Below are 13149 nucleotides of genomic sequence, written 5' to 3' on the forward strand. Positions count from 1 at the left end.
TCAATTAGATCTCACAATGTTTATAGAATCAAAGCTTCCCTAACCTTTCAACTAGAAAATAAAACCTTACACACACTTCATGATGAAATCGTAGCTTCCAGATGAGAGGGGGCGAACTCTGCTTCTTCCTCCTTGGTTGCTGATTGCTCTCTTCGAAGGTTGAAGCTCTCTTGGAGGATTTGATGATGCCTTGGGTGCTAGTCCGCCCCCTTTATATAGACTTAGGAGGGAGCTGTCTCCTGCTCCTCTTAGGAGTTCTTTCTCCATTGGGAGTTCAGTTCTCTAATAGATAATGCCTAGATTAGATCTAATCTTCTCCTATCTCTTAACTAGTAATTTTAATCCCTCTTATCTTTCTAGAAATACAGCAAAAAATTAAATCTGATAGGACTCTTTGATGATTCAGCCGAATTCTTATTCTTGCATGCTAAATTCGTATTGGGCTTTCTCAACGATTTGGGCTGCTACAAGGCTTCTCTGTGAACTGGGCTTCTCTGCAAGTTTGCTTAGACTTCGAGTCCAATTTTGAAAGTTGTGGAGTTTTTTGTTATCTTTACACTGCATCTTGAATCATCTCAATCGGAGTCCGGATGGGAGAGTTATGCCCAAATTACCACGCGGCGCCGAAACTGTGCAAAATTACCCGATTACCCTTTTTTTCACCTAACGGCTCCTTTCGTGCCCTAAATCAAAATACAAGAATAGTGAGTCCAATTAGGCACTAAACAAGTATAAAAGACTGAATATTAAGGGATAAAAATATGATAATTTTCATTCTCATCACTTGGACAGCATCAGTTAGCTAGTATTCAGGTATAAGTTGTTACGTGGGCTAGTATTTATGTTTTGAATTTGTTTTGAGTCAGTATTTTCCATGACTTTGTTTCCTAGAGTCAAGGTCAGTTAGCTAGAATTCAGGAATAAGTTGTTACGTGGGCTAGTATTTATGTAATCACTTTAGTCTGGAATAGAGCAAGCTGAATTATTTTTTCAAGTGGTCTATCTTTCACCAAAAGAAAGTCTTTTATTATTGATTTGAATTGAATCTGATTGGGACCTATCATTGGTATCAAAGCCACAATGGAAACCAACAAAGAGCGAATTGAAATATTAGAGCAAGGGTTGGGAGGCTTACAGGATGAAGTGTAGCGGCTTGGGCTTGGAATGGGCGATCGAATGCAGCGGATTGGGGAGTCTTTGAGGGCTCTTTCTGACACGGTTCTCTCCTCAAAGGCATCTACAACTTCGCAATTAGTGGAGCGGGGTCAATCGCATTGGCACCAACAGGATGAAACAGACAACTACTATCTGAACATTCTCCCTCTTCGAACCAAAATTGAGTTTCCACGATTTTCAGGGGATGATCCAACAGAGTGGTTCAATCGTGTAGCTCAGTTCTTTGAATTTCAGAGAACTCCTAAAGAGCAGAAGGTGGGCTTAGCGACTTTTCACTTGGAAGGTGAAGCGAACCAGTGGTGGCAATGGCTGAATTGGACATACAAAGAGGAAAATTGGATGGTGACTTGGACCATGTTTTCTAAAGAGCTTTGGGCTCGATTCGGACCGACAGATGGAGAAGATTTTGATGAGGCTCTCTCTCGTGTAAGGCAAACTGGGTCCCTTCGGGACTATCAACGGGAATTTGAGAAATTGGGCAATCGGGTACAGGGCTGGTCTCAAAAAGCCCTAGTTGGCACTTTCATGGGAGGTTTGAAATCAGAAATAGCTGATGGAATTCGCATGTTCAAACCCAAGACTTTAAAGGAGGCAATCGGGTTGGCACGGATGAAGGACGAGCAACTCGCACGGCAGCGGAGGTTTGCCCGACCGATTCCCCAATACCTTTCTCCTGCAAATGCCCCTCAAGTGCCGCAGACCTCGCCGGTGACCCCTAAACGTTTGAGCTGGGAAGAAATGCAAAAGAGACGAGTTCAAGGTCTCTGCTTTGGTTGCAATGTGAGGTTCACTCCTTGCCATAAATGCCAAGGCCCGCAACTGCTTCTTCTTGAATGCCACACCGACAATCAATCTCATGGTGACAGCTGTGGGAGTGACAGATCTCAGTTAGAAGGAATCGGGGAAGAGGAGCCAGAAATATCAATGTATGCAATAACCGAGTGGACCTCACCACGAACTATGCAGATCACAGCTACAATTGGGACGCAAGAGGTAATGGTATTAATTGGTAGTGGCTCCACGCAAAATTTTTTAAGTGATAGGATAGTTGATTCTTTAAGGCTTCCAGTAGTCCTAACCAAGGCATTCACGGTCCATGTAGCTAATGGAGAGCGACTCCTCTGTCAAGGGCGATTTGATAAGGTACCAGTAGTCTTACAAGGAATTCCATTTTCTTTTACATTTTATTCACTACAATTGGCTGGGTTGGATATGGTTTTAGGAGTTCAATGGTTGGAAATGTTGGGGTTTGTAGTTTGTAACTGGAAGCAATTGACAATGGATTTCAAATGGGAAAATCAAGCACACAGGCTACAAGGAATTCAAAAGGGGCTTCAAGCTACTTCCTTAAAGATCACTACAGAGGAACACCACCAAGGTCAGATGGTTTTTGCAATTTATGCTCAAGCAATAGAAGCGTTTCAGTGGGACGACGTTCCAACATATATGCTGCAACTATTGAGAGCATGTGAGGACATCTTCCGCAAGCCCACCAAGCTGCCACCACTAAGGGAAATCAAGCATCACATTCCTTTAAAGAAGGGACACAACCCATCAATGTTCGTCCATACTGGTATGCTTATTTTCAAAAAGCAAAGATTGAGAAGCAAGTGCAAGCAATGTTGGACGGGAATCATTTGACCAAGTACCAGCCCATTCTCATCTCCTGTTCTGCTGGTGAAGAAAAAAGATGGGTCCTGGAGGTTTTGCACAGATTACAGGGCACTCAACGCAGCCACTGTCAAGGATCGGTTTCCAATTCCATCAGTGCACGACATGCTGGATGAATTACATGGAGCGGCTTACTTCACTAAATTGGACCTTCGAGCGTGTTATCACCAGGTAAGAGTCCATGCCCCTGATATTCCGAAGACTACTTTTAGAACTCATAATGGGCATTTTGAGTATCTAGTTATGCCTTTCGGCTTATATAATGCTCCTTCAACCTTTCAAGCTATTATGAATTCTATATTTCGTCCATCTCTGCAAATTCATATTAGTTTTCTTTGATGATATATGGGTTTATAGTCCTTCCTGGGACTTACATTTGAGTCATGTACGCACCACATTAGACATATTGAAACATCATAACTTTTTTGTCAAAGCAAGCAAATGTAACTTTGGCAAGCAGGAGCTGGAGTATTTGGGCCACGTGGTGACACCTCATGGAGTAAAGGTTGATAACAAAAAAATCGAGGCCATGATAGCATGGCCACAACCAACTAATATTACAGAGTTGTGAGGATTCTTAGGTTTGATAGGTTATTACAGGAAGTTTGTTCGAAATTTGATGAGACTGAAAATAACCCTATTTTTGTCCTCTAATTTTCATCTTTTTACATTAATTGAGCACTTAAATGGACTCATTACTCTTGTATTTCGATTTAGGGCAATAAAGAAGGCAATTGGAAGAAAACAGGGCAAATCGGGTGATTTTCAAAGTTTCGGCGACAGTCAGTAATCTGGGCCTCACTCTCAATTCCGGACTCCGAATTGCACAATTCAAGAAGAATTAGAAAGATGAAAGGAAGGCCCACAACTTTTATGTTTTGGGTTTTGACAGATTTGGCCCGAATCGAGTACGAAAACAAGCCCGAAGTCGGAGAAAGTTCGCAGCCAGGCCCATTTCACAACTTAAGCCCAACTCGCAGAAGTACCTTGAAGCAACCCAAGTTTTAAAGCAGCCCAAGTCGAATTCAAAAGTCAAGAGTCCAAATCTCGAATGTAATCTCCAAGGAGAGAGTCTTATCAGATCTAAAGTCTTGAATGTAATCCTAGAGAGATAAGAAGATTGAGATTAGATCATTAGATAAGAGATAGGATAGGATTAGTTCAAAGAAGATCAAGACTCCCTAAAGATAAGATGATCTCCTAGAAGGAGTTGGAAAACAGCCCTCTCCTTTGGCTATATAAAGAGGGGGGCGAACCAGCTCTAGCATCACTCAATCATCCAGCAATCAAGCATCAAGCAACTCAAGAAGATCAGTTCGGCCATGGAGAAGCAAAGCATGGAGATTGCGCAGATCATGAGCAGCTAAGCTTCTTTTTTCTGGTTCAAGGGGGGAGGTTCGATTATGTCGTTGTGAGGTTCTGTAGTTAATTTATTTTCTTGCTTTTTAATTCAAGTATTCATTGGTTCTTGTGCACATTTTTATTGGATGTTAATTATAATTAGTCTGACAAACTGAATTAATGTTGATTTTCCTACTGCTATCCATGATTTTGGTGATCCGTAATTGTCACGAATAGTGGTACAAGTAGCAATTAGGTTAATATCTTTTTGGGTCAATTGTTCGTGACAGCCTTTGACCAATGTATTGACATGGTTTAACCTAAAAGGAATCGATGGAACAAGATTCAATAATTGCAGCTATTTCAATTATTGTTGTTTTGGTTTAACTGTTTTCACAAAGCTTAATGCTATCATTAATTAATATGGAGCGCTATCGTACCCAGTTGATTAAAGATAAGTGTTGATCAAATGCTGGGTTTGGTCAACTGATTTAGGAAAACACAAGGTTTATTATGGCTATCCTAATAAATCTAATGTTAAATGCTTGAATTGCAAGACTGGTGAATTTTACCTAGGATCGATGGTCAATTGATTCAACCCGAACCCTTGAACCAGAATTTGGTAAGACTGATTTCTTTTTGATTGTTAAGTTTGCTATTGCTTTCTTGTTCTTTTAATTTTAGTTATTTTATTTTCCCACTTAGTTAAATTATCCATTCGGCTAAGAGATTACTGATTTGCTCCCCGTGGGATTCGACCTAGTACCACTTTTACTGCAAATATTTTATTGTGGGACTAGTATTAATTTTGAGGGCTTCGACAAACCCGTCAAAATTATGGGTTGATAGCTCGTTCTCTCACAAAAATCTTCTCAAAAAGGGTTGTTTTAAGTGGAATGAAGAGGTAGAGGAGGCATTCACAAGGCTCAAACAAGCTATGACAACCACGCCTATCCTTGCCATGCCAAATTTCTCTAAGCCATTCATTATTGAAACCGACGCTTCAGGAGATGGAATCGGGGCCGTCTTAACTCAACAAGGAAGGCCGATAGCATTCATAAGTAGAGCATTGGGTGTTTCCAAACGGCCGTGGTCTATTTATGCTAAAGAAATGTTAGCTATAGTGGAGGCAGTTCGAACTTGGAGACCATACATCCAAGGCCGGAAGTTCTTTATTCAAACGGATCAAAGAAGCCTCAAATACTTTCTAGATCAACGTGTGGCCACTTCCGAGCAGCAAAAATGGGTTGCCAAACTTCTTGGGTACGATTATGAGATTCTTTACCGGTCTGGACGTGGAAACTCAGCAGCTGATGCTTTATCTCGACGAGCTAACAGTCCTCTTCTGAATCCATTAGTTGTTTCACAGGTGTCTCTATGGGATGATATACGGAAGGCAGCAAAAGATGATGCGTATTTGCAGAAATTATTCCAACAGGCAGCAAGCGATCCTACGAGGAATTACTCAGCGAAAAATGGATTATGCTTCTACAAAAACAGAGTGGTCGTTCCTACTGCACTACGCGAACAACTTCTATAGGAATTCCATGATAGCAAGATGGCTGGGCATTCGGGAGTGTTAAGAACTTACAAGCGGTTGGCTCAACAGTTTTACTGGCCTTCTATGTACAAATCTGTCCAGGATTATATTGCTCCATGTAACACCTGTCAGAAAATTAAATCTGATACACTAGCGCCCGCTGGGTTGCTCCAACTACTTCCAATTCCTTGTCAGGTATGGGATGATATTTCTTTAGATTTTATTGAAGGATTTCCGTCTTCATGTGGGAAAGATAGTATAATGGTAGTTGTGGATAGACTAAGTAAATATGCCCATTTTATTGCTTTGTCTCATCCTTTTTCTGCGAAGATTATTGCTGAAAAATTTGTGGAGAATGTTATAAAACTTCATGGAATGCCAAAGTCTATAATCAGTGATCAGGATCCTATTTTTGTTAGTAAATTTTGGCACGAATTTTTCACCATGTCAGGTACTAAATTGAAGTTGAGTTCAGCCTATCACCCACAGACTGATGGCCAAACGGAGGTGGTAAACCGCTGTATCGAACAATACTTGCACTGTTATGTCCATCAATGGCCTCGAAAATGGTATAGCTATCTGTCATGGGCTGAGTATTGGTACAACATCACATTCCATTGCTCTACAGGAATGACTCTATTTCAAGATTTATATGGTCGACTTCCTCCTTCAATTCCGCTGTGCACAGAAGGTTTGTCACGTGTCAATGAATTAGATCAGAATCTTCTTCATCGGGACGAAGTGCTCCAACAATTAAAGAAGAATCTAGAAGCGGCAGCCACAAGAATGAAGCTTATTGTTGATCGTAAGAGGAGAGATGTGGAATTTGAGGTTGGTGACTTAGTGCTACTAAAATTACATCCCTACCACCAACAAACCGTGTTTAAACGTGCACATCACAAGCTTGCCAGTCGGTTCTATGGCCCTTTTAAGATTGAACAAAAACTGGGCAAAGTGGCTTATAAACTGTCTTTGCCTTCGGAAGCCAAAATACACCATGTTTTTCATGTTTCACTCTTAAAGAAATTTGTTGGGACTCCCTCACCTGCTACTGTTGAGTTGCCACCACTTTCAGATGAAGGCTTTATTCAGATTAAACCAGAGAAGATTTTAGAGATACACTGGATAAAGCAGGGCTCTAAGTTCTTAGAAGAATGTTTAGTTAAGTGGAAATGGTTGCCCATTGAAGATGCTACTTGGGAAAATGCGGTACTTCTCAAGACTCAATTTCCTTCGTTGAACCATGAGGACAAGGTTCCTCCTGGTGGGGGAAGTATTAATAGACCCAGAAGGTCTTTGCGTGTTCCTAAGAAGAATCCCAAGTTCCTGGATTGACTTGGACAACATCAGTTAGCTAGTATTCAGGAATAAGTTGTTACGTGGGCTAGTATTTATGTTTTGAATTTGTTTTGAGTCAGTATTTTCCATGACTTTGTTTCCTAGAGTCAAGGTCAGTTAGCTAGAATTCAGGAATAAGTTGTTACGTGGGCTAGTATTTATGTAATCACTTTAGTCTGGAATAGAGCAAGCTGAATTATTTTTTCAAGTGGTCTATCTTTCACCAAAAGAAAGTCTTTTATTACTGGTTTGCATTGAATCTGATTGGGACCTATCATGGGCGGCTTGAGACCTTGAGCGGAGATCAAGTTAATCTCCAGGAGATGAGTTTCCAATTCCAGGTGGGGTTTTTGTAGCTGACTATGTCACTCCAGGTGGGGTTTTTGTAGCCGACATGGTCGACATGGGTGCGGAGTTGATCCAGGCGACAACGTAAGTCTGCATGTGCCAGGGGTTAGTAGTGGGGGGCTTGAGGCCTTGAGCGGAGATCAAGTTAATCTCCAGGAGATGAGTTTCCGATTCCATGGCGTGCTGGTTTCGACAGGAAAGAGAAGAAGAAGAAGAAGGATAGTAGAAAGAAGAGAGACAGCCCATCGCTATTACTAGAAGTCACAATAGTGACGATCTGGTCTTAGACTTAAATAGGGGAGGTGAGATTGATGGGGAGGAAGAAGAAGAGCGGGAAGAAGAGAGAGAGGAAGAGGGAAAAGAGAAAAAATTGGAAAGGGGTGCTACTGCTTTGCGTCCTCTGTATTGAGTGGCAGTTGCAGTGACCGCCAATGACAGAGAAGGTAAAGATTCTGGTAGCTGAGTTTGAGTTTTTGTCTTTTAAGGCAATTCTCCGAAGAGATGGTGCTGGATACGATAGTGATGAACTCGGACAAACAGATAAGGATGGATTGTTCATTGGTAAATTCAAGTTTTTGTCTTAAGTTAGAGTTAAAGGGTAAAAGGGACATTTGAGTCATTCTATCTATATTTAAGGACACTATTAAGAACTAGTCAATTGTTAGAAACAGTAAAGGTAGGGTTAGTCAATTTTAAAACAGTAAAGATACACTTAGTCAATTAGCTAAACCATAAAGGTAGTTTAAAAAATTTACACATTATAGAAAATATATGACAAATATAAAAAATTAAAGGAAAAGAGCATAAATTATAAAAAATAAAAAATTACAAAAAATATAACAAAGAACTGAGATTAAGCATTTTAGTAATTTTATGTTTACCGTCAATTCCTTTACAAGGTACAGGAATCTAAAAAATTGAGGGTGGATCTTTAATCGTGAATGAAAGTTTGGGGGAGCTAAGTGTCATTACTCCCTAAGCACCGGGTGGATGTCTATAATTTACCCCCAAAAATAATAAATAAAAGATCTGAAAAGAGTGGTTTATCTATCTTCCCTTCGATAGAGGCGTGTCCGTCCCAATGCAATACCTTTCCTAAAATAACTTGCAGAAGAGTATAACAGAGAACCACCCAGCAACAAAATGGCCAAAGCAAAACCCAAATCATTCTCCCTGAATATGCTCTGCTTGGCACTGCTTTATCTAGAAACCCATCTCTTCTTTTGCAGTGGATTTGACACTTCAGGATCTAATTCATTGAGAGTCGGTGAAATAGAGGCAATGGTGAGTAGGCCTTGCACGGGGAAGATCAACGAATGCCTCTGGGCAACGAAGATGGAGGCGGAGATGGACTCGGAGACTAATCGGAGAATGTTGATGATGCAGAAGTATATCAGCTACGAGTCGCTGAAGCAAGACATTGTTCCCTGCTCAAGACCCGGCTCTTCGTACTACAACTGTCCACCGATGGGACGGGCCAATCCTTACAATAGAGGGTGCGAAGTGATAACAGGCTGTGCTAGAGACATCAGGGACATCAGATCTTAACAATTGTGGTCCATGAAGGAAATGGGGATGGTGAGATCTTCTTGCATTTTAGTTTTATATACATTTATTTAGAGACCCACATCAGCATTTCCATATTCCTCTGTCCAGATATATGTGTATCAGTGTATCTTTTAGCTTGTTTTCGACGGAGATTTGGAGTTTCTTTTTAATGGCTGTTAGAATCAGTTAAAGCCATTTTAAAGCACATAAACAGTGCCATTATCGGTTGTGTGTATAATAGGTTATGTATTACATATTAATTTGACTTAATTGAAGGAGAAAAGAGATGTTGCTTGTTGCTGAGCATTGAGGATGACTGCAATTTTCAATGCACTACATATCAGACAATCACTTAGATATGGCATATCCAAGCAGTCAAAATCTCACTCGAAATAAGTTACCAAAAAATATGGATGTTATCTCAGATCTGGTTCTTAGAATAGTTTAATATTTTTCTGGTTTTATTGGTGGCTGATCTTCTCTTTGGTGTCCTCTACGCATTGAAGAGTTTAGATTGGGGGTGTGTTAACCCACGATAGATTTGGAGTTTGTACTCTTAGCGGATTGGTTGTAGGCATGGGCTCTCTTAAATTCTAGAAACTCTCAGAAAATGTCTGGTTTATTTCCACCCTTAGTTGCCGTTGTTGCTTCTTTCTCTTAGGTTATGTTTGGTTTGAAGGAAAAGGTAAGGAAAATAAGAGAAAGGTAGGGAAACCTTTACAAGGTTTGTATGGGTTTCCCTACCTTTCCCTACTTTTTCCTTCATACCAAACACAGTTTTAGATTTTATGGGTTAAGTAGATAATTAACTACCTTGACTTCAAGGAGGGCCATGGTGAGCAGCATTCTATAATGGGTCAAAATAGGGTTAAAAAATTACAACCCCTTTGGGCTTACCAGAACCTAGACTGAATATGACTGTTGTTAGTCTCATACAGACAAATACATACATGCACATGTAAATATAGAAATACAGAGAGGTTTTCCTAGTAGGTCAGTCGCGTTCTTTTATAGATGGCCTACCTTGGTTTTCCAGCCAATAAAGAATGTCCATCAACTAAAGTATCCTCAACATTTGAAATGTCGTCACCTTCTTGGTCCATGTCATCCATATACCCCTTGTTCAGCCCTGCCTCTTGTATTTACAGAACCTGTAGAATTTGTGGTCTGTATGGCTATCATCACCCTATGTCTCAGTACTGCAATTTTAAATGTTAAAAGCATAACAAGGGCGTAGTTTGATGGTGGAAAACCTGTGATTTTGCACTGTCTTCCATATACACCTTGTTCATCCCTGCCTCTTGTATTTACAGAACCTGTAGAATTTGTTGTCTGTATGGTTATCATCACCCTATGTCTCAGTATTGCAATGTTAAATGCTAAAAACATAACAAGGGTGTAGCTTGGTTGTGGAAAACCTGTGATATTGCACTGTTTTTCTAGTCAAGGATAAAGTAAACCCAGAGTTAATGGTTTTTGTTGTCATTATTTATGCTTTTGCTTTAGATAGGATAGATCCAAGCAATGCAGCTTTCTTTAACTTCTTATGCATATATACCATCCAAAATTATTGATGAAAATATTTTATCTTGAATTACAGTGAATGATTTTTGCTTGTAAATAATGGTTTCTGTAAAGGATCTATGGCCTTGAGGTCTAAGAAAAGAAATAAAAGAAAGATGAAAAGACATTATCTTGAAGTAAAATTTGTAATTTTGAAAAGGACTGCAAAATCTGAAGACAAATGACCTGGTTAGAAGACCTAAGGGGATGAAGAAACCAAACATCCAAAAAATGGATAAGCCCTTCTAGGAAACCTAGATGAAAATGTCTAAACTGTTCTAAAGTATGATAATTGTGTCCTGTGGCCAGAGATGAGGTGATCTTCTTTTAATAGAATGAAGGACAGGATTTGCAGATCATTTTGGTTTGTAAGACAGGTCCAAAGATAGACTTCATTAACTTGTTCCAACTACTGCTATCAGCCTAACACTGCTGCTGCTGCTGCTGCTACTTCTACCACCTTGATGAGAATTTGGGAAGAAAAGAAAGAGCTCTAATTGGACATTTCTTTTGAACCAACAGATTTGCTTCCCCTTCCCTAGCCCATGTAGAACCTTCAACTTTGACTAGCTTCCCCCTTTCTTTCTACTGAGGAAAGCCCTAGCACAAACCCTGAGATTTTCTTTTGTCTAGCTTCCGTTTAAACCTTTTCGTCGTGCAATGTTGTTGTTGACTTATTGGACATTCACGTTAGGCACATGGTAATTGCCACTTAATCAGGTTTAATTAGGTTTATAACATTGGATGTCTCCTTCATCCAATTACCTTTTGAACACCTTTGATATATAAAGTTATGAGAAACATTCAAGCTGAATCAGTGGTTTATAGTAGCTTCCCCCTAATTGGTTTAATTATGCTTCTTCTCTAGATAATTCCACCAATTTTTGTCTGTGGAATGATGGTTTTACCAACCAAACTGCCCACTAGATATAGGACCTTCTTGATTAGTCACGTCTTCATTTCCTCAATCCTATCATTCTTATACCTGATTTATATAGGAAGTCAGAACTTTTTCCCAGTGATACATGCCATCCAGAGTCTCAGTTTTTACGGAGAAAGAAACCAACAGAAGGGCTTGTTTTGGGCAAACTGCAAGGATTGTGACTGAAATTTGTCCAAAACGGGGGGTACTTGTGCCTATGGGACCTTTTGCACCCAATCTTGCTGCCCATGAAAGATTTCTGAACCAGTAAAATTTTTGCAGCAAATCAGATAAGCCAACTAAAAACCCCCGTCTACACACTTCTGAAAAAAATGTCTACACCCAATCTAAAGTGATCATGTGTACACTACTACAGTCTACACCAACCCTATATCCATCTCATATATGCATGCATCTGTGTGTATTGTTTGTATGTACGTATTACAATATTCAGGTAACAAGTTTTAAGATTTATTTTGTATGCCAAAAATTGGTCGTAAACTTAATTTCTTCTTTATTCAACTCTTCTTTTGTGCTGAGTAAATTTCTAGTTTTTAACCCCCCTCCAATAACCCCAACCATCCTTTTATTCCCAAGCCTTTAATTACATAAAAGGAAATTATATATTCATGCAACTACCATTCTCTAAATAGTTATTTTCTATAATTAAGAAGTGTCCTATAAAGCATAAAGTGGGCGGTAGCCAGTAGCTCATATACATAGACTCTACACGGTTGCTGAGGTAGAACCATTATAGCAGATACATATTTTGTTTCCTCTGTATATTAAATGAAGCATGGAAAATGATCCATTCTTAATGTCTACAACGATCATATTCTAGCTCCTAGGTGTTGAAAATACTTTAGAATGGACACGAGAAATCCAACTGAAATTTAATCTTTCTATCACCATTGGAAATTGACAACTTTTTCTTTCAATAGTTTCATGGTTTCTGTTCCTTCCATGTTCCCCAAGAGGCAAAGACATGGAAGAGAGTGTGAGATTCCACAAGGTATGATTACTTAGGTCATAGTCCCTTGCTAGCAATGATGATGTCAAGGCAAGGTTGGTATTGTCTATGGGAATAATCCAATTCCTCTTAAATAATGCTATAAAATGGAACGAGACCTCAAATAGATGGGAAGCAATCTCTTTTCAACCCACACCTATGTTCTTAATTTCTCACCCCAATGTGATCAATTGGATGATAGAATTTTGCCATGCACCTCTGACCATTATCCATAGGGAAAGGAATACCAAATCAGCACCTATTCAGATTTTCTCTCCATACTCGGCATACCCTTTCTTCTAGGATCTGGATTTTGGTGCTTACTGAATTGGTCCTCGCACCCTCCTCACAACACTTCAACTGTTCATGGTACACGTTCCCATCAATAAAAACATTTAGGAGGCATTCTTTTTTTGGATTTTGAGAGGGGAAAGTTGGTCAATGGGATTTTGGTTTCCATTGACCAAGAACCCCATGTTCTTTTTTCAACTTTATGTGGGGACCAAGGAAAGTTTATTTTCCTTGGAAAGTAATACCTATCTCCTAGATGGGTAAATAACATTCTCACATAGGGGGGAGTTGCCAACACTTGAATGGGACAAAAATGCCCCTTTTAATAATAAATTTCTATGGCTAAAATGGTCATTGCTTTATTTACTTGGGAAATAAAAGAACATGGGTAAATGCACTTAC

At 39.7% G+C, this 13149-nt stretch overlaps 1 protein-coding gene across 1 annotated transcript; it reads left to right on the forward strand.

The window, feature by feature from the left end:
* Positions 1-1176: 1176 nt before the first annotated feature.
* LOC109114217 (uncharacterized) lies at positions 1177-5728 on the forward strand. The gene is made up of 3 exons (XM_019196537.1): positions 1177-2749; positions 2891-3018; positions 5081-5728. Exons 1-3 carry the CDS (start codon positions 1177-1179, stop codon positions 5726-5728), a joined length of 2349 nt encoding a protein of 782 aa, XP_019052082.1.
* The last annotated feature ends 7421 nt before the right edge of the window (positions 5729-13149 follow it).

This window comes from Nelumbo nucifera, chromosome 1, assembly GCF_055504915.1.
Source record: "Nelumbo nucifera cultivar China Antique chromosome 1, China Antique-T2T, whole genome shotgun sequence".
Taxonomy (NCBI): Eukaryota; Viridiplantae; Streptophyta; class Magnoliopsida; order Proteales; family Nelumbonaceae; genus Nelumbo; species Nelumbo nucifera.

Excerpts from the sequence above, each read along its gene's own strand:
- LOC109114217 (XM_019196537.1), top strand. The coding sequence starts at position 1,177 with ATGCAGCGGATTGGGGAGTCTTTGAGGGCTCTTTCTGACACGGTTCTC. Across the intron at positions 2,750-2,890 it reads ATCAATGTTCGTCCATACTG|ATTACAGGGCACTCAACGCA; the intron begins GTATGCTTATTT and ends GGTTTTGCACAG. Across the intron at positions 3,019-5,080 it reads TTCGAGCGTGTTATCACCAG|TGGAATGAAGAGGTAGAGGA; the intron begins GTAAGAGTCCAT and ends GGTTGTTTTAAG.